Here is a 21850-nt window from a genome sequence, read left to right on the forward strand (position 1 = left end):
ATGCTGGCACTATCCTCAGGAATACCCCCACCTGCTTCAAAGGGCTTCCAAGCTAGAAATTCCTTGGCAAATAAACCTGAGTTACGTGACCCCTTTGCTGAGTATGTGCCCCTCACCTGCTGAGAGATACTAACTGCATGTATTCACAGCATAATTGAAAGTTCAGCAGCTGGTTTTGGCTAGATAGCTCTATTCCACTTGGAAGGATTTGGGAGTGGAAATAACTGACCACAATGTTGCCAGAGTGGGTTACAAGAGTAAAAATAGCTCATGACAAATATACAGCAGAGGAGCCTGGAGTGACCATGAGTCATGTAAGGTTTGGGTGTCACTAGGAAAAGAACTTCCCTCATCTTCAGTGGAGAGCAGAAACCTTTAGTTCAGCACACCCAAACACCTCTCCAGGTGACAGAAAAGCTGTGGAGAAAGAAACCATGCTTAACATGAACAAAAAGTGAATTTCTGGTAATTAGATGAATATGGGAAACCCATCAAAATGTGTCATTTTGTTTCTATTGACTTCAGCTTTTGACAGGCATAGGTTAGTTTGGTAGGCAAGGTCCCTTCTATCTGGCCTGCACCTAAAAACTTCCTCCCAATTCCAACCTATGTTAAACCATTGTTAATGTTATGTTGCACAACAGCTTCAGGAAAAATAACCCAAACACCAGACCCCATGCATCTGATCATCAGGATTTCATTATGAAGATCAGCAAAGCCACAGACAACTACTGCTTGGACTTTTAAGGATAGCACTATGATAGGTTGGACTCGATGATCTCAAAGGTCTTTTCCAACCTGGTTAATTCTATTCTAGTCTAGTCTAGTCTAGTCTAGTCTAGTCTATTCCATTCCATTCCATTCCATTCCATTCCATTCCATACCATTGGCCTTCTTGACCACAAGGGCACATTGCTGTCCCATCAATAACTTCTTGTCCGCCAGTACTCCCAGCTCCATCTCCACAGGGCTGCTCTCTAGCAGATAGCCTCCTAACCTGTACTGTTGCAGCTTACTATTCCTTCCCAGATGCAGGACTCTGCACTTATCCTTGTTGAACCTCATTAGGTTCCTCTTTGCCCAGCTTTCCAGTCTGTCCAAGTCTCACTGAATGGCCACACAGATGTTTTCTGTGATTCTGTGATTATTCAGCCTGGATTAGAGGAGGCTTGAGGGAGACCTTATTGGCACCTTCCAATACTTAAAGGGAGTCTGTAAGATGGGAACAATCTTTTTAGCAGGACCTACCATTACAGGACAAAGGGTAATTCCTTTAAACTAAAGGAGGGTAGACTCAGACTAGATATAAGGAAGACACTTTTTACAAAGATGGTGAAACACTGGCACAGGTTGTCCAGAGAGGTGGCAGATGGTGGTTTAGGTTGGGAGGAACTTTTCAAGGTCATCTAATCCAGTGCACAGCAACATCTGAAAGTAGGTTAGGTTGTTTAGGATTGCCATTCCTGGAAACATCTAGTGGTGAGACTGCATCTCAAATACTGTGTTTGGCTTTGGACCCTGCACTTCAAGAAGGACCTTCAGGTGCTGAACTGTGTCCAGGGAAGGGCAACAAAGATGGTGAAGTACCTGGAGAAGCACTTGAATACATAGAATGCATAGAATAAACCAGGTTGGAAGAGACCTTCAAGATCACCGCGTCCAACCCATCAACCAATCCAACACCACCCAAACAACTAACCCACGGCACCAAGCACCCCATCAAGTCTTCTCCTGAAAACCTCCAGTGATGGCGACTCCACCACCTCCCCAGGCAGCCCATTCCAATGGGCAATCACTCTTTCTGTATAGAACTTTTTCCTAACATCTAGCCTGAACCTCCCCTGGCGCAGCCTGAGACTGTGTCCTCTTGTTCTGGTACTGGCCGCCTGGGAGAAGAGACCAACATCCGTCTGTCTACAACCTCCCTTCAGGTAGTTGTAGAGAGTAATAAGGTCATCCCTGAGTCTCCTCTTCTCCAGGCTAAGCAACCCCAGCTCCCTCAGCCTCTCCTCGTAGGGCTTATGTTCCAAACCCCTCACCAACTTTGTTGCTCTTCTCTGGACTCGTTCCAGCAAGTCAACATCCTTCCTAAACTGAGGGGCCCAGAAGGTACTGGGATTGTTTTATCTGAAAAAGAGGAGGCTGAAGGGAGAACTTACTGCTCTCTACAATTACCTGAAAGGAAGTCAGGGTGAGGTGGGGGGTGGTCTCTATTCCCTAGCATCAAGTGATAGAATGAGAGAAAATGGCCTCAGGTTGTGCCAGAGGAGGTTTACATTGGGTAGCAGGAAAAATTTCTTTGCTGGAAGAGTAGTCAGGCATTGTAATATGCTGCCCAGGGAGGTGGTGGAGTCACCATCCCTGGAGGTGTGAAAAAAACATGGGGAGACTTTGGGACAGTTTATTGGCAATGATGGTGTTAGCTTGAGGGTTGGAGTCAATCATCTTAGAGGTCTTTTCCAGCTTGAAGAATTCTCTGATTCTGTAATTCCAGGTGAGGTTGGACACAGCTCTAAACCACCCCACCTACATTCAGAGGTCGCTGTGCACTGGATCAGATGACCTTGAAAAGTTCCGCCCAACCTAAACCACCCTGGGATTCCAGTAAGCGAGGTCGAACGCCAGACGCCTGCGGAACTCCCCCGGCGGCCCTGGCACGGCGGGCACGCCCCCGGGAGCACTGGGACAGGTAGTTCTGGCCAGGCGGTGCCCACAGCCCCCGCCGGGGCAATGAACTACGCTTCCCAGCGTGCCCCGCGGCGCCGAGGAGGCGATAAAAGGGGGCGGCGGCGGATCCCGGCTCACACGGCGTTGGGGAGAGGCGGCCGCGCTGGTGGGTGGGTGGGTGAGGGCGGTTGTTGCGTGGGCAGGTGCCGCTGGGGCCACCTGTGCCCTCCCTGATGAGGCCGCAGGAGCCGCCGCAGGGCGGTCCCGCCGTCACGCTGGAGGCGCTGAAGCAGCGGGCGTGCGAGAGCGTGGAGCTGAACGCGGCGCGGCTGGGCGGGCTGAGCCGTGACATCTGGAGCCGGCCCGAGCTGGCTTACGAGGAGCACCAGGCGCACGACACCATGACCCGCTTCTTCTCCAGCGGGGAGCTGCCGGGCTCCTCCTGGGCCGTGCAACCGCGCTACAAGCTGGGCACCGCGTTCCGCGCCGAGTGGGGCACGGCCTCCCCCCAGGGCCCCCGCCCGCTCCGTATCGCCTTCCTTTGCGAGTACGACGCTTTGCCCGGCATCGGCCACGCCTGTGGGCACAATCTCATCGCCGAGGTGGGAGCCGGCGCCGCGCTGGGGCTGAAGGCCGCCCTGGAGAGCCTGCCGCAGCCGCCGCCTGTTGCCGTCCAGGTGAGAGCCCTCCCGAGGGCGGAGGCGGACACCTGGGCCTCTGCGGGCCGCTAAGCTTCTGACTCTGCATTTGTGCTGCAGGTCACGGTGCTAGGGACGCCTGCGGAAGAGCAAGGAGGAGGCAAAATAGACCTGATAAAGGCTGGAGCGTTTGAGGGCCTGGATGTGGTTTTTATGGCACACCCCTCGCAAGAAAACGCCGCGTACCTGCCCGATGTGGCCGAGCACGAGTGAGTGAGTGAGCGAGCCGGTTAGGTGGGAAGGGTTGGCTTGTTACTAGCCTTTTCTCCCCGAGTAGGGTTGCTGCTTTAGAAGGGGCCGAGGATCTTGCAGGTGTCCTTCAGAGGAAGTATTTGCAGTCAGCTAAGGAGTCAGGTCACTCTTCTGAAGTGAGCATCCCAAAGCACAGTGTTAAAGATTTCGACTGCTCTGTGATCACCTTAGCTGTGTCCCAAAGCCCCGTTCATTCTTCTGAGGTTTCTAGGTATTCTTAAATGTGGCCTATCTGTTAAAAAAAGAAAAAAGCCCCCTCCCCCACAAAAATGCACCTAGAAGGAGTCTGTCTGGGTCACAGATCTGTTCTTTTATGGGCAGGAAGTAATTAAGTTCTTTTTACGCATTTTAATCAGTTTTGAAATTGTGTCAGATTTCCTTTACTACTTCTGAAAGAGTGATTCAGCTAAGCCTGACTGCTACTCAGATAATTACTAACTTTCAGCCTAAGATTTAATCATGGCCATTTTATATCTTTTTAACTCTCACATCATCTTTGTCTTCAGAGTACTTCCTGGCTTTCCTTATTGTTTCACCCCTGTATAAGTATATATACAGTAGTTACAGCCTCAACCAGCACTTTTTTGCCAGCTAGCCATTTATAACTTTACAGAAGTTAAGCCTTGGCATCTTTTGATTAGTCCTACTGTTCAGTCACAGGTCTTGTTCATTTGTGCTTGGAGTGGCTTGCGTTATCTTGAAGTACTCCTTACTGGATGTACACAAGCAGAATTGTACACAGTCCATGAGGTTGACTTTCCTTAGACCTTACTCAGCTGACCATTATGTCTCACTATCATTTTGTAGACAGCTGGCATGTTTGGGGCTGCCTTCTTAATCATTTTCAAGCAGTCACCTTTTAGACAAATACTTAGTTTGTAAGTATATGATAATTTAAAATGGTTTTGAGCTTCATACTGATCTTTCTCTGCCAGTCTGAAAGGCCTTGCTGTTCTTCCCATGATATCATAAACATCCTCTATTTTCCTAGTATTCCATCACTATTGTCAGCAGGCTTGTTACTGCACTTTATGGTATAGTTACTAATGATTCTTGATCCTGAGGTCTTATCCTACTGAGTCTCTGTGCTTTAAGACTATAATCTTCAGGATACAGTTTTGACTGACAGCTTTGTCTCTCTGTGCATTTCAACTCTTGCAGTAGCCTCTTGAATTTGATACAGTAGGATCTGGAAATCTCCCTTCAGATACCATGGCTTGCTGTAGAGTGCAGGTCCTAGATAGCCTTTAAGTCTTCAATACAGAGGAGGCATGGAATTGAAGTAGTGTGAAAAAAAATTCCTACCTCCAAAAGCTTGAAATGCTGAATTTATGTCATGATTGGTGTAATTACAAAATTCCAAGGATGCAAATACTGTTTTGATAATTGACTCTTGGTTGTTTCCATGGAATTTAAGGCCTGGTAATCACCAAATGGCTGGTGTTACTGTAACTGCAACTTCTAAAAGCTGGTTCATGTCTGAAATAAAACTCATGTACTGGGGTAACTGGTGACTGCATGCCCCAACTTGCTGGTTTTTATTCATTTATCCTTCACTTAACCTCTTTATTGTTGGTCAGGCAGGATCCACATTCTTCTTCTAAGCTTAAACTGGCTTAGGGTGGTGGTATTCACCAAAATCCATTGAGTGTTTTCTTAGAGTGTGACGTTGGTGTAGTCACAGAACTACAAGAAAAGGAGTGCTAAAAGCATTTCTTAAGAAGTGCACATTTTTTGTGGAGGGAAAAAAAACCAATACTACAGTGTGACTTTCTGCTCCACTTTTACCTTCTCCCTCTTTGTTTTGAGACTATCCAGGGATCTGTCCTGCCTCCTCTGTCAATTGAAGGGTTACAGTCTAATACTTGGGATGTTAATGGATTAATTTTCTTATCTTTATTTCATAGTGATGATAGATTGCAAATAAAAGTCATACTGCACAGAAATGGATGCATGGTTGTCTTGGAAGATGAGAGGGGATGGAAAAGGGCATTTTCAATTTGGGGAGCAGGCAGAAGGAGATGTTTTGTGGTGCAGCAGTACGCTCCATTGTGTCCTCCTTTGTTGTCCAGTGTTTAAGGACTGGTATTAACTTACAGTTGTGGTGTGGTTCAGAGTGCTGGGGATCAGTTCAGGGTGTCTAAATAGTTTTCTGCAAGACAGAGGGATAACCTAGCTGAGTAAGACAAGTTGTGCATCTCGGGGCAGGGGAGAGCTCTTTGAAGGTTGGAGTTTTCTATGCAAAGGGCTAAATATTGAATATGACCAGATTTAGTTAAAATCTCTGCTCTTGGTAAAAATCTCATGTTTGTGTATTTGGTAACAGTAACCTGCATAGATGGTATTTAAAATGTGGCATGTACTGAGTCTTCATATCATTTGAAATACTAAATTATGTCATAAGTCTTAATATAATTGGCTCTCAGATGAAGCAAAGCATGAATTCTTACAGGATGTGTTCAGGTGCAGTATTTTGACTTCTACAAAGCTGAAGGATAACCTTTGCACTAAATGTATTCCTTGTTGCAAGCCTTTGTAGCAGCATTTTTGAGGCATGCAGGGAATGAACATCCTTGCTATAGCACAGCAAAGTGTACTTTATACTAGGCTATGCCACTGCCATGCTTGTAAAACTTGACTTTTGTTACTTAGACATGTATTTTTGCTGTCCTATATACTGTAAATGTCTTGTTTCTTTGCCAAGAATTGGAACAATCAGCTTCTAATTTTGAACTGGAGAAACGATCTGTTATCCTCTGAGAAGAATGTTAGTAACTTGGGTGAATGCAATACAGAATTACAGAGTTGTCAGGGTTGGAAGGGACCTCAAGGATCATCTAGTTCCAACCCCCCTGCCATGGGCAGGGACACCTCACACTAGATCAGGTTGCTCAGAGCCACATCCAGCCTGGCCTTAAAAACCTCCAGGGATGAGGCTTCTACCACCTCCCTGGACATCCTGTTCCAGTGTCTCACCACCCTCATGGTGAAGAACTTCTTCCTAACATCCAATCTAAATCTACCCATTTCTAGTTTTGTTCCATTCCCCTTAGTCCTATCCCTACCTGACACCCTAAGAAGCTTCCTCAACAGCTTTCTTGTAGGCCCCCTTCAGATACTGGAAGGCCACAATTAGGTCTCCTTGGAGCCTTCTCTTCTCCAGACTGAAAATCTCCAACTCCCTCAGTCTGTCTTCATACAATAGGTGCTCCAGCCCTCTGATCATCCTCATGGCCCTTCTCTGGACACATGCTGGAACACCATGTGAAGCCTGTAGTTCTCAGAAAAAGCCATGCAGTGCTATGCAACCAGTAGCTCTTTTGCCTGATTGGCTTTTGGTTTCATTCCATTTTGCTGATTTTTTTTTTTTCCCCCTAGAAATCTTTCAGCATCTTCCCACACTCAGGGATAGTTCAACTTTGCAACAGTGTAGTGCTAGGCAGATTGTTCTGCACAAAATGTGAATTACAAGTATTTGTGAACTAAAGGAACACTTTATTTTTAGAGGCTCTTTTCAGTGAATGAAAACCAAATAAAGCAATGCCTTTTATTTCCTAGTGTGACTGTGAAATACTATGGAAAAGCTTCTCATGCTGCTGCTTATCCTTGGGAAGGAGTTAATGCATTAGATGCTGCTGTTCTTGCATACAACAATCTGTCTGTTTTAAGACAGCAAATGAAACCGACCTGGAGAGCTCATGGTGAGATCCTCATTAAATCTAATGTCCAACAAGTAAGAGTTTAGGCTGTTGAAATACTAACTTTGAGAATCCCACAATTTAAAGTATTGCATTAAGTAGTAGTGTAGTCACTGAAAATACTGTGAAATGGCATCATTTTGTTTGAATAGTTTGTCTGTAATCTTTAAGATCATGTTGGTGTCCAGAATTATCTGCTGAAAATAGGCTTATAGGTCAGATTCTGGAAAGGACATCAATAACCTAGGTGAAGGCTAGATGAATTCTGTGTCTGTGCAGTTCAGAAAGGGGAGAAAAGTGCTAAGCTTATTTTGGTGCCTGGCCTTGAATTTCTTAATGTATGTGTTTTTGTACAGGTGTAAAATTAAATACTTCTAAAAAAATTGAGCAGTATTTATTGCATCATTTTTGTACTAGGCATTCTACTAATTAAATGGCATTTACTGGAAAGATGGAGTGATCTAGAGTGACTGAAGTTTATTTGCTTAAATACTAAAAGACAGAATCCTATAGTTCTGGTTAGCAGCCCTATCAAATAGACATTCACTGAGTTCTGATATTTAATATCTGGTACACATCAGAATAGAAAGGTCATTTTGCTTTAGCAGTAAGATGTGTTAACCACTGAGCAGGACTTACAGTCCTCTGATGACATGCATTTCTTGCTGTGCAGTGAGTTTCCAAAGCTGAGGATGAAGCTGCCCTTTAGCTCTAAACTCAGGTTTTCCTTATCACACCCGACAGAACCTTTTCCAAGTTGCAATTGAGAAACTTTGCCATTTCTGCAGGACTTCTGAATGTAGAGCTGCTTATTTGCAATACTTGTTAGGAGCTTCAAACACTTCTGGAAGTTCAGAGCTAATCATTATACATCTTGACAGCTTGTGCTGTATGGTACATGTGTATTTCTGTCCAGGATATCTGGATGAAGTCTGGAAGCCCTAAGCCTGTGAAGATAAAGATGTTTGCTGTGCAGCATACCCAAATGAATATCTGGTAGCAGGCACAGACCCTCTATCCTATTGCTCTGTAGGAAACAAAGCACTTAATTATGAGTTTTGGTGTCTGAAACCCATGTGTTGTGCATTTAAGGTTGAAGGTGCCAAAATCTACTATTGAATTTAAGCCTAAACCCCTAAACACTGCTTTCTTTGTGGTTTCTGAAGGCTAATGGGTAATGTAGGCAAACAAATACATTGAAAAGCCTCCTACAGGTAACAGTTCTTGAACCACAGCAAAACTTCAATTACTGTGATGATATAACTGCTGTCATAAACCTAGTTTTCAAACTGGAAATACTTAGAATACTTGTAGGGAAGTTCAAGCAGCCAGAATGAGATTTAATTTTAGGACTACTTCCTTTACAGCAGTGTGTTGGAGACCTTGTGCTGTAGGCTTGCAGTTACAGCAAGTGGCTGACTGAAGTGAGCCTGAAAACCTTAAATGCTAACCCACTAAAAACTGAAATAATTTCAACTACTTGAGGTCTAAAATCTCTAAGCAATGCTTTATGTATTTGAACATTGTTGGTTTGAGTTCCTGATGTTGCCTTTTGTTCCTGCTTGTGAGTGGACTAAATGTGGCCCCCTTGAAAAATAAGAATGTGGATTTATTTTTTTTTTTCCTGTTCAGAAAGTTGTTTTAAACTGCTTGTAAAAACAAAGTTCCATCTGGAAGGGCAAACTGAATGCTATTAGTGGTGTGCAGATCTGCTGTCCAGTCCATATTGCAGTTACTTTGAAATTTAAGTGTGGACCTATTCTTAGACTGTCCAATTCCATTTACAAATGTGCTGGACAAGACAAGTGGAAGTTGTTAACCCATTGGGCTCCTTGTTCTGAGGAAATGTGTTAGGATACTCATCATGCAAATTTACATGATTGCTGATTTGCTGTTTCCTTTCCTGTGATCTCTGTCCTTCTCATTCTTTTTGCTATAGAGCAGTGGTTTAATTCAGCACTTTTTACTTCAGCTCTATTTGGGACTGAAAAGGTTTTGCTTGAGGGGGAGCTCATATTCTTAACAGGATTTCTGCACCAAAAGTAAAGATTTGTTGCCCATGTACATCCTGACAGAGATGCCTTTTTCAGGCTTCAGTGACACACATCAGTGACTCTGTACAGTAGTTTCTCAGGTTCCACAGAAAACAAATTTTATTCCACAGGTATGAGTTGAGGTTTGGAGTCCAGGGAAACAAACAGCCTATTGAAAGCAAACAGCTATTAGTGCATTGAAATTTAATGTAGAATTGAGATCTACAATATTTTACTGTTGAAATCTCTAAATATTATGGTCTTCCTGGTCATGCCTCTGATGCCATAATTGAAAACCATGAGGTTGTCACACATTTCCTTGAGGGAACACTTCCAACTCAAACTTCACTCTTAAATAAAACTATGTATTATGCATTCCAATATTTTTAAAGACTTGGTATGAGGAATCTAATGAACTTTCTCTGCACTGCAGCACACACATTATTCCAGTGTTCCTGAGAAATGGAACCTCCTCAGTTTCTCTCCAAGATGGCAAAATAATTTGGAAGCAATCTATTTGAGGAAACTTTTCAAAGTTGGAATCCAGAGTGACCTTCATAATAAAGCTTTTTCTTTCAGTGGCAGCCAGATTGCTTTATGACTCTGCATTCAGTTTCAGGGGATTAATTACAACTACTAGTGTGGCTGCTCTTGGGTTTATAACAGATGCATAACAAAAAATGCAACAAAATTCTGTTGAAAACCATGTGTGTGTTCCTGGTGTGATGAAGAAACTTTGTCCACATACTGTGCTTTTGGCATTCTTTGTGTTTTATGCTCAGCTGATGACTCATTGGGTTTTATTTGTTTAGCCCTTGAGCAAGGAATTTCATGACAGAGGTGAAGATCAAGCAGTTGTATTTGACACTGATAAATGACTTTTCCCTTTCTGCAGGTGTGATAAAAAATGGTGGTGTGAAACCTAACATCATTCCTTCTTACACTGAACTTGAGTTTTACTTGCGTGCCCCTTCAATGAAAGATCTCTCTGTTCTGACAGAGAAGGTTGAGAACTGCTTCAAATCTGCAGCACTGGCCACAGGATGCAAAGTAAGAACCTATTCATGGTCATATGTCTGTTACATTTGAGATAAGGTAGGCCAGAACAGGAAACTGAGGCTTGCAGCATGGTGTTTAGCTGAAACAAATCTAAGTTTCTCTGATTCTGTGTGCTGTTCTGTTGCTTTGTGTCCTTGAAGAGAGCTCTGGTTTATAAATAGGATGCCACAAAATCACAGAGCAGTATAGGTTAGGAGAGAGCTCAGCTACCCTAACACTTTCTTCAGAGCAGATTGCTTGGTGACATGTAGACTTCCACATACCTTCAAGGATGAAACTGCAGCCTTTCTCAATAAGTGCTCTACCTACCTCAACAAGAACAGTGTTTTTCTGGTGTTTATACTGTGATGACTAAGCCCTGGAACAAGTTGCCTGCAGAGATTTGTGGCATTTTCATCTTTGGAGATACTCAAAAGCTGCCTTGATATGGTCCTGGGCAACCAGCTCTTAGTGACCTGCTCTGAGCAGGGGAAGTTTGACAAGATGACCTCCAGAACTGCTTATCAGCTTCAACCATTCTGGGATTCTGTTGTATCTTTGTTTCCCCTGGTCATATCACTAGATGTCTCTAAAAATCCTACTTCTGTACCTTCTTTGTCTGATAACCATAGATAACAAGATCTGCCCCCTAACCTTTTTGGAAGGTTCAGCAAACCAAGTTCTTTCAACCTTCCCTTGTGTGTCATGTCTCAAGCACCCTAATCATCTTGGTGGTCTTCCTGTGGACTAACTTGATTTGAGGACCACAGAACTGAACACCATGTACCAGATGTGGTCTCACCAGAGCTGCATCGATAATAAATGTATTAAAACAGTAATGGTGCCAGTGTTGACGGCAGATGAATGTTGGAAGTAACTGGCAGCAATTTGGAGTCTTGTGTCACTGATTGTAACACTTGGAGCTTGTATATCTTCTGTGCTCTCTGAACCAGACACCATTATGAAAAGCTGATCTTGCTCATGCACTGTCTGCTCACCCATGAATATGTGCTGGATGTTCACAGTCACCTTGTGATTCATGTGCCTCGATGTGGGTCCCAGGAAGATTTATTTGCTCTGTAATCCAACTGGGAGCTTGGGGATAGCAAGGTCTCCCTCTTGACCCTTCAAGGTGGATGTGACCTTTAGCTCTTTTTCACTGAGCTGGAGCATCCTTTTTCAATGGCATGTGAAAAATAACTCCCTGATTGCACTGCTGCTCCTCTCTTACTCAGCACCCTTGGGTGCATCCTGCCTAGTCCCCTGTACATAAAATTCCTTTAAGTGCACCATAATCTGTTTTCCATTTGTGTATGCTGTGAGTGATGCTCCTCTCCTGTAGACAGTGCTATTAGGCTCAGAGACCTGTGAGGAAGATGCAAAACAGATACTCAGTACTTTGTCATTTTTTTAATGGTCTTTGTCAGGTAGCAACCAAATGTAGTAAGCAAGAGGTTTTTTTAGTTAGCATGCTTGTAATTGTTTTCATCTTCAGTAAATGAAAGTGTCTCCTGTAGCTGGTTCAAGCAATGTGATCCCCTTGCCAGTGTATTGCTCAGGCAGCTGTTCTGCCTGCTCTGGAGTTACAGGTTTATGACCAATACAGCTGTGAAAACAGTGCCTGTGCTATCAGAACGAATGGGTATGGCACAGGTGAATGTGAGCTTTAAGTTTTAAGGTCTATTTGAGGCATTAGATGCTGTTTCCCTAATACAGCCTCTTCACTCTAGCTAGAAAACACTTTTAGAGGGTGCACTTAAAGTGAAATGAAAGTTGAGATCTCATTTGAAATTTGACATGTGTTTTATATTTGTTTTAAACCTTGCCCTTATGAAGCCATTCCATGAATGGAGCTGTAGTTTGAAGTGTTCTAAACAATAGTAAATAGAATTTGATATAAGTCTAAAGATTGATGGCTTAATGGCACCTGAAGTGGGAAATCATGATATGCTGTTACAGGAAATGGTTGTTTCCTAGTTTTTGGAGATGGTATCCAGGGCATCTATGCTTCTGGAATTTGTCAGAGCACCAGCTGTGTTTAGATCAAGAGTTAGTATTGGGCAGAATGCTGTGCCTTTGAAAGAAGCTCAGCACTTAACATCTGTTTCGACAGGGACTCGAAGTATGAGTATGTGCTTATTTTTTAATGGTCTTACATTAAGCTGGCTTAAGTTGGGGGGAAGCTTCTAATCATTTGGGGTTTTTTTTGTCTAGGTGGAGATAAAAGGTGGGGAAAATGATTACTACAATGTACTTCCAAATAAAAGCCTGCAGAGAGCTTACAAGGAGAATGGAAAGAAGCTTGGGATAGAATTCATATCGGACGACTGCATCTTGAACGGTTTGTCAGGTAACTCCATCTGGGTTTTGTTGTTATGACTTAAGCTTAGATTGATTGGCTCTTAAGTGTGTAAAATAACAGGCTAGAGCTGAGTTAAATACAGTTTGGCCAGAAGGAAGCCAAATTAGAAAGTTGGCCCTAAGTGAGGTGATGGTCCCTCTGCCTTGTGTTTCTGGATTGGTTTCATGCAACAGGTATGAAAAGCAGTAATCACTTTCTGATGATTTCTGATTATATGGAAAATAAAAAGTAAGAAACAGTTTGTTTGGGGGAGGGATGGGAAGGTGGAAAGCAAAGAGTCTTACTGAAAGCATGAGGATGTGTAATGAATTGCAGCTCACTCTGTTGCTTGGAAATACAGAATCCTGGTCAGCTGTGAATGGAGGTGGTACTGAGTTTTTTAGGAACCTTGTTTAATAAGTTTTCAAGCTTCCATACAGACAAATTTACTGGCATCTAACTTTAAAGGGTGTTTTGAAGGTTAAGTTGAATAGAATAGAATAAACCAGGTTGGAAGAGACCTTCAAGATCATCATGTCCAACCCATCAACCAATCCAACCCACCTAAGCATCTCAGTAACCATAATTTAAACCTCTTTCCATTAATGGGTAATTCTTTGCCTCTGGTTTTAATTCACAAGTTCAACAGATTAGCTTTCCAGATGGTGCCCTTCAAGTAGGTATTCACTTGTTTGTCTCAAACTACTTAACTTTTGTGGTCACTCAGAGCTATAGTAATAGGAATGCAAATTCTTGAATGCTGAGGTGGGTTTCTCATTGCCCTTAACAGGCTGGGGTTTTTTGCCAGAATTTTCCTCCAGGAGCTCTGGTCAAATCTTGACTGCTGCTGCTACCTTATACCCATCACTACCAATCATAACCTTGTATATAGATGCTTTTACTCATATTAAAGATTTTGCCTTTTGGTTAGAAGGATAAGATTGTTCTCAGTAAAAAGTTGCTGTTATAATCAGATTGCAGTACTGACCTTCTCTGCAGGTTATCTTTTTACAGTTGAGTTCTTGGTGTCTGGGGACAGAGGTTTGTTGGGTTTGGGTGGGGGAGATGGCATACTTAATAGTATTCCAGTTGTTTATTTTTTACTTCCCTTCCAAATGAAGGCAACAGTAGCATATTTTATCCAATGGGCTCATGGTTGCAGGTTTAAAAACAATTAAAAGCAGATTTGTTGTTCTTCAGTGTGGTACAAGTATGACAACTTAGCTCATTTAGCTTAAGAAAAAGGGCTGAGGAACCTCACTTAGATTGTTCACTGTAGTGCAAGTTTCTGTAGCTTTGCTAGTTGCTTGGTTCAAACCATTGTATTAAGGGTAGAGATCATGAGTACAGGTAAACTTGCTGGTTCAAATGACTTCAAAGGAACTTAGCACAGACACTTACTGTAACAGTGCTTTGACATGTAAGGTACACAATATGCTGAAGGTTAACCATTAACTTTAAACTGAAGCTCCTCATATGCTTGTCCTGTCACAGAATTCACCAGGTTGGAAGAGGCCTTCGAGATCATCAAGTCCAACCTATCCTTAAGCTGCTTGCCAGATGTCCAAATGTGCTTGAGCAACTGGGTTTTATATCACACTGCTGCAGGCTTTACTGAATTTTTCTCTCCACAGCTGCTTACCTGCATTCTTGCAATGAGGATTTGGGAGTGGTAACAAAGCACAGCCTCCAGAAACATAGGGTTGGAATTCTGTGTGCTACCCTTTCGGTGGGGTTTTTTTGGGGGGGAGGGTTGAGTGTTTTGTCTCATCTTTTTCAAGACCTCTGTTTCTGTTTTAGTTTTCATATGGTTTTCAATGTTTTCTTTTAGGATATCAGTTTCTTCTGTTGAAAGGGAAGGACGATAGCTCAGTTGCTTCTCCATGTCTGTGCAGCAGAGGAGTCGTAAACAGATGAGCACACTCGCTGCCACCTCTGCATGGGTATTAGTATCGGTCTGCTTACAGGTATCGCTCTAGGCAGCTAAGCGCTACAGAACTCCTCTAGGCCATCAAAACATGCTGCTGGGTGCCTTCTGCACCTGCCACTCATTTGGCACACAGCCAGGATGACCTGAAGTAATGTGACTCCGAGCTAGTTTTGACCAGCTGCTGTCACCTGTTTCTGCTGGTAGGGTAGGTGTACTACAGGATGTTGGTAACCTCCCAAAGGAGATGGCTTAGTTTAGTGTGCTTTGAGTCACAGAATGGTCCAGGCTGGAAGGGACCTCCAAAGGTCATCCAGTCTGACCTCCCTGCCATCAGCAGGGACATCCCCAACTAGATCAGCTTGCCCAGGGCCTCGTGGAGCCTCACCTTGAATATCTCCAGGGAAGGGACCTCAACCACCTCCCTGGGCAACTTGTTCCACTGTTCCACCACCCTCATAGTAAAGAACTTCTTCCTGATTATCAGTCTAAATCTGTCCTGCTCTAGTGCGAAGCCACTGCCCCTTGTCCTGTCACCACAGGCCTTTATAAACAGTATCTCTCTTGACCCTTCCTGTAGGCCCCCTTCAGGTTCTGAAAGGCTGCTATTAGGTCTCCCCAGAGCTTCCTCTCCTCCAGGCTGAACAACCCTGGCTCCCTCAGTCTACACTTGGCAGCAGAGGTGCTCCAACCCCCTGATCATCTTATGCTTGTCATAACTTACTCTGATATTTTCAGTGTTTGTGGGGTTCATTGCCTTTCTCTGCCCAAGGCTGGAAGAGATGATTTTAAGGAGGAGCCAGTGTGTTTTGAAAAGAGCACTTTTGTAGCTTGGGACATAAATGGCTCCTAGAATCGTTTGTGTTTTCCTCTCCACTCCTGTTTCTTGTAATAGTGACTTCCATGGCTTGTTCAGTGGCTTGAAGAAGCATCAATGTCAGTTTCAGGATGTATTTTTGAGAGAATGTTGCTCCTAGTGTTCCACCTTTCCATTGATGATAGTGCACAAGTCTGTATATTGCATTGACAGCTGTGCAGCTATTTCATGCTTCTAGAGGGGATGTCAATCTGTACATCTCTAGCAAGCATACAGTTCCAGATGTTTGTGTGGAAACCATGGGAACATAGGATGCTGATAGATTATTAACACTAAAGGATGTAACCTCTTTTTCTGATAGCAGGAAAGATTTGACTGTCCTGTTTTTATTCAAAGCTGCCTGGATTTTGGCTTGGTAAGATCTCAATCTTGCTAGAAAACAGGAAGTTGAAATCCCTTACACTCAGCAGAAATAACTCATAAATGGTAGTAGATTTGCTATGGATGTAAATTTAAGTGGAATTACATGACTGAGAACTGGGATGCACTGAAATTTCTAATGCTTGATATCAAGAATGAGAGCAGGGGGAAGAGGCCAACAGTCTTTCCAGCAGTTTGTGTATTAGGACTTAGGCAAGTCTAGAACTCTTGGTTTAGTATGGAGTTAGGCAGAACTTGTAGACTTCTAGTTTGTCTTTCCAGACTGACCAACAAATGGATCAATAGTGTAGAGAACTGACAATGAAAATAACTTGTTGCTGTGCCAGGAGTTGGGTTTTCTTCAATTGCATACTGGACTTCATAGGAAAAAAGGTCATGTTTCTGGGCAAGGCTTGCTGCTTCTGTTTGTCTGCAGGCAGAATTAGCCTTCATAGAATGACAGAATGGCTGCAAGGGACCTCCAAAGGTCATATGGTCCAACTCCCCCCACCCCCTGCCCTAGTCAGCAGGAACATCCTCAACTAGATCAGGTTACTCAGAGCCCTGTTGAGCCTCACCTTGAGTATCTCCAGGGAAAGGGCCTCAACCACCTCCCTGGGCAACCTGTTCCAGTGTTTCACCACCCTCTTTTCTGCTTGGATCACATGTAGGCTGTGTGGACTTGCTTTCAATAACTATACTTTTCCAAGTAAAACTTAAGGCTCTTCAATCACTTAGTTGCTAAGTCTTAAGGCTTTTGCAATATATTTTCTCAAGAGAGTAGCATGGTATGGAGGCTACCTGATGTGTTACAAATAATTTCAAACCTTTGAAACAGTAATTTTATTCCATTGCTAAAGGAAAAGATACTTTGCAGCTAAAGGAAAAAAATACTTTGCAGCTCTGATTGGCCTGAAAAAAGAGTTAATTGTTATCCTAGCTGGTCTTTCCTCTGCTACAAATCAATACTTCTCTGGTGTCTGACTTGTACAACAACTGGTATATGGATTTCTCCAGCTTCTGTATGCCTTTTTAACAAATACTGAGTGGATTGCTTCTTTGGGTAACAAAACAAAAGTACTCAGGAAGCAGTTTCAGACTCTTGGATGATTTACTGTGAGGGTTCTCCTACTTAATGATACCTCTGGATGGTATCCTTAGGAGGATAAGGCAGTGCTGTGAGATGGGTAGTGTCACTAGCTAACATACTGAAAGTGCTAGTCAGGCACAAAAGCATCATCAGTAACATCTGCAGCATTTCTATCATGAAGTATTTTATGTCTATGAGGCACTAGCATTGTCTGGAGTTCAGTTCTGATACTGTCATTTCAAGAGTGCTTGTCCTGTTAAGGTTTCTGTAACTGAGAATAATCAACCACAGGAAAAAAATAGTTGTCCTCTGTCTGGTTTTGTTTAAAGTCAGATTGTTCCTGCTTCACATTCCCCTAGGTAATGCTGAGTATTTGTGTGCAGTTGAAAAGTGGGAATTGTTGGGCCTGGTTCTAAGGGCTGGAGCAGGAATATAGCTGTACTGCCTGTAACTCCAAAGTTTGCAGCTTGCTTTGTTTCTGCATTAGCAGCTTACTGTCAGGAGATGCTCAGTACAAAAAATTAACAGTAAATGGAATAGAAACATGCTGACACATCTTCCTTACAGTCCAGTAACTGATAGTTGATCACAAGCACACTGGAGAGCAGCATCTGAAGATGGTTAGTTAGTGAAACCATTTCAGTGGTGGGAGCTTTTGGTATGGATGATGATGACTGGTTAGAAATGCTTTTACTTGACTGTTTGGGGCAAAGGATGTTCTGTCTTAGATGTGGGCTGGAAATAATACCTGCCATACACTTTCTTACAGCATTCAAGACTCTTCCACACTTAAGAAAATGTCTCTGCTGTTTCTAGGTTCCACAGACTTTGGAAATGTCACATTTGTAGTCCCTGGGCTTCATCCTTATTTTTATATTGGCTCTGAAGCATTGAATCATACTGAGCAGTACACAGAAGCTGCAGGTGAGTAGAAGTGAAGAGGATTAGAGGTTTGTGTTTGGAACCTTTATGCATTGTAGGGACTGGTAGTTGACTCAACTGCAGCATATCTAGAGCATACAACTATTTCAGATCACAGAGGGTTAAAGCTTTCACATGCTTCTATGATACTGAAAGCTACTGTGTAGTAAATAGATACAAGGGGAAGAGCTAGATCCAAAAGTGGCTGCATGTGAATATCTTTGTAGAAAGGGAGTTGCCATCTGCAAGCATGATAGGGTCTGAGCTCAATACAGACCCTGAAACAATTAACTTGATTATTTGCAGAGTTGGATGACCAAAGCTGTCAAAATGTAGAGTTTCTGGTTTTGTTGAAAGTTAAATGTATCTGGGAAGGATGACCACTCCTGTCTACCAGACAGAAGAAATTAGAAGAATTATCCTTACAGCAGCACATTCCACATGGTTTTATAACCATGAGCCAAAAGAGACAAGTAATTACTGCTCATAAAGCACAGTGTTCTGGAAATGTAATAGAGATAATGGCATGAAGCTGCATTTTCTACAAGGGAAGATGTGAGCACTCATCTTCCTGTTTTCAGTCTTAGTTGTTTACATCATTAGCAAATAGTTAAATACTTGCAGTGAAAATTTGTTCTGAGGCATCAGGAAGTAGGCATCATGCAGGTAGATTAAGAAACCGTTCTTGCAATTGAAACTGGAAGCTCTTATTTTACAGAACAGGCCTTATGCCACAAGCTAGTGGTTTATAATCTAATGTTAGCTACCTAACCTGACATTGCTTTTACTTTGTTTCCTGCAGGGTCCCAGAAGGCTCAGTTCTATGCTTTACGCACAGCTAAAGCTTTGGCTATGACAGCCCTGGATGTCATTTTTAAGCCAGACCTGCTAGAAGAGGTCAGAGAAGATTTCAGACAGGTGAAGCTAAAAGAAGAGGGGCAAATAAATCCTGTAGACCCTAACAAGGAATCTGGCATTGGCACAGGATCCTGTGCATCGTGCTAAACTTGATTAAACTTCTCTCAGTAGGATCAACTTAATGGAGATGCTGTATTCATGTCCCAGAAGGAATTGGATAAACACAGCTGAAGAAATGTTTATTTTCTTTATTATTCTTTGTTGGACTTCAGGAAATGAAAATAGTTTTGTTGCTTTCAAAAATGTGAAATTTAGTCCTGCTGCAATATTTGCCGTATTCAAAGTGGGGATGAACTCCAGAGAGGCATCTCAGATAGGTTGGGTTTAAGTTGCAGTGTTGAATAAATGCTAGTGTTTAGATCCTTTGTCAGTGATCTCTTTTTCTGTGCCTGGCTTTGACAATATTAGCTGCTTAGTCATGAAAGAGAACTGTTTGTGTGGACATGTGATTTGTACAGGCTGATTGTCCTGAAATGCATTCACCTTCCTCCTAATACATTTTGGACTTGTTGTGGAGAAATCATTGGTCATTAATTGGAAAGCAACTGTGTGTTTAACACCTTGAAACTACTGCAGGAAAATGCATGTGCACCTCACAGGTTGCCCTGGGTTGGAAGGCACCAGCAAAGGTCGTCTCCAACCCTCCTGTAGTGAGCAGGGGCACTTCCAACTAGATCAGGCTGCCTTAGGGACATACCAAGTCTGATCTTGGATGTCTTCAGGGATGGGGCCTCAACCACATCCCTGAGCAACCTCTTCCAGTATTTTACCTCTCATTGTAAAGAACTTCATGTCCAGCCTTAATCTACCCTGCTCCAGTTTGAAACCATTGCTCCTCATCCTATCGCTGCAAGCCCATCTAAACAGTGCTTCCCCAGCCTTCCTGTGGGTCCCTTTCAGATAGTGAAATGTAGCTATAAGGTCTTCTCAGAGCCACCTTCTCTCCAGGCTGAAGTGCTCCAATTACTTCAGCTTGTCTCAATAGGAGAGGTGTTCCAGCCCTCTGATCATCTTTGTGGCTCTCCTTCATTAGGTCCATGTGTCTCTTTTGGGGGGGCCCAGTGTGGGGGACACAGTACTCCAGGTGAGGTCTCACCAGAGTACTTTGGCAGAATCACTTCTGTTGACCCGCTGGCCATGCTTCCTTTGATGCAGCCTAGGATGTGAGGGCAAGTGTGCATCAATGGCTCATGCCCAGCTTTTTGTCTACCTCTACCACTGCCCCCAAGTCCTCTCAATTTTGTCATCTCCCAGCCTCTATTGATATCAAGGGTTGCCCCATCCTAGGTGCAGGACCTTGTGCTTTGTCTTATTGACCCTCATGAGATTCTCCTTGGCCTACCCCTCCAGCCTGCCCAGGTCCTTCTGGATGGCATCCCCTTCTTCAGTATTCTCAACAAGACTATCAGCAAACTTGCTGAGGGTGCACTCAATTTTGCTGTCTGTATCCCTGATGGAGATCCTGAACAGCACTGGTTCCAGTACAGACCCTGGAGGGGACACCACTGGTCACCTGTCTCCACCAGGACATTGAGCCATTGACCACTACCCTTTGGATGGGATCATCCTCATTTAACTTCTAAGACAATATAAATGTTCATGCAAGGTGCTGCTGTATTTTATCTGCTCTGAAGTATGTGAAGTTCAGCCAGACCTGTGGAAATCTTTCTCACAAAGATGCAAGCATGGTACCATGGAGCACTAAATGAATGTAACCAACTGCTTGTGTGCAAACCTCTGCAGTAAGCCCTGAGAAGCTTGCACTGGGGGTTGCTTGTGCAGTAACTGCTTATTCTCATATCCTAAACAGCAGTGGCCTTCCACTATTTTAAGGAGGGCCTACAAGAAAGCTGGGGAGGACTTTTTAGGGTGTCAGGTAGGGGGAATGGAACAAAACTAGAAATGGGTAGATTGAGATTTGATGTTAGGAAGAAGTTCTTCACCATGAGGATGGTGAGACACTGGAACAGGTTGCCCAGGGAGGTGGTATAAGCCTCATCCCTGGAGGTTTTTAAGGCCAAGCTGGATGCAGCTCTGAGCAACCTGATGTAGTGTGGGGGGTTGGAACTGGATGATCCTTTAGGTCCCTTCCAACCCTGACAATTTTATGATTCACTTGTTAAAAGATCACATGAATACATAGAGAAAGAAATAATCTTTTGTTCAGATGCAAATGAGTGAGTCAGTGGAGAGACTGAGTGCAAAAGCAGCTTACAGGTTAACATTTTCCTAAGCATAGGAAGCTTCTGAAAAGAAATCAGGCAAACTGCATTGCCCAGGAAGTCAGAATACCCAGAACCATTCCAGAAAGCTGATTTGCTTTGGTGAGCTCCAGAATTCTAATCAGAATCTGTATTTTATTAGTTTCTGTATCCAATGTCTAGTTTTAGGAAACAAATTCCTTGTCTTGGTTTAACTTTGCACTCCCTCTGCATTTCTCTGCACTCCTTAACACAAAGTGTGAGTAGGCTGTCTCTAGTTTGGATGTCAGGTAGGCAATGTAGACAACATTTGACAGTTTAGGCTTTTCTGATACTTAAACCTCTGTGCTTGTAATAACAGGGCCCAGACTATCTGCTAATGTATTAAATGGTCATTGTCATTGGGAAAAGGAAAGGATTAGTCCTGGAAGAGCTAGAGGCACAATGAAAAGGATTCCTTTTGTCATACAAGCCATTTGTTTGAGAACTGAGCATGACCTGAGCATTCCAGGTTACAAAATGATCCCTCCTTACACCACTATCCTTGTTTTTGTTAGCAAACAGTTTTGACAGATGATTGCATGAAGCAGCTGAGGGTTGGACTCTGGGCAGCAGCTATGTCCAGAATAGTAAATTGGATCCTAAATCCAGCTGCAACTGGGTCCAAGGTTTGTCAAAGGAACTTCCTCCTTGATTTCTAGTTTCAACCCTACCTTGCCAGGTCTCAGGCACGGTTACAATCCATTAAGTTCTACTGGGGTAACAAGCTGGTTTATAAATTTCCTTAGCAGGTGTGACTTTTTATTTCCTCCTGCACAAATTGCTTAAC

At 43.3% G+C, this 21850-nt stretch overlaps 1 protein-coding gene across 3 annotated transcripts; it reads left to right on the plus strand.

Moving 5' to 3' along the window:
- The first annotated feature begins 2815 nt into the window (after positions 1–2815).
- On the plus strand, positions 2816–19329 carry PM20D2 (peptidase M20 domain containing 2). Of its 3 annotated transcripts, XR_008462304.1 has the most exons (8): positions 2816–3344; positions 3426–3574; positions 7176–7318; positions 10244–10398; positions 12601–12736; positions 14559–14694; positions 15868–15886; positions 17798–17906. XR_008462304.1 is itself a non-coding variant. In XM_009897582.2 (7 exons), exons 1-7 carry the CDS (start codon positions 2901–2903, stop codon positions 18905–18907), a joined length of 1338 nt encoding a protein of 445 aa, XP_009895884.2. In that variant the 5' UTR covers positions 2816–2900; the 3' UTR covers positions 18908–19329. The 3 variants fall into 3 exon arrangements, 1 of the variants encoding a protein (XP_009895884.2); XR_008462305.1 differs by lacking the exon at positions 15868–15886 and having other exon boundaries at positions 17798–17886; XM_009897582.2 differs by lacking the exons at positions 14559–14694; positions 15868–15886 and adding an exon at positions 18705–19329 and having other exon boundaries at positions 17798–17905.
- The last annotated feature ends 2521 nt before the right edge of the window (positions 19330–21850 follow it).

Source organism: Dryobates pubescens, chromosome 6 (assembly GCF_014839835.1).
Source record: "Dryobates pubescens isolate bDryPub1 chromosome 6, bDryPub1.pri, whole genome shotgun sequence".
Taxonomy (NCBI): domain Eukaryota; kingdom Metazoa; phylum Chordata; class Aves; order Piciformes; family Picidae; genus Dryobates; species Dryobates pubescens.

Excerpts from the sequence above, each read along its gene's own strand:
- PM20D2 (XM_009897582.2), top strand. The coding sequence starts at position 2,901 with ATGAGGCCGCAGGAGCCGCCGCAGGGCGGTCCCGCCGTCACGCTGGAG. Across the intron at positions 3,575-7,175 it reads CCCGATGTGGCCGAGCACGA|TGTGACTGTGAAATACTATG; the intron begins GTGAGTGAGTGA and ends TTTATTTCCTAG. Across the intron at positions 7,319-10,243 it reads ACCGACCTGGAGAGCTCATG|GTGTGATAAAAAATGGTGGT; the intron begins GTGAGATCCTCA and ends CCCTTTCTGCAG.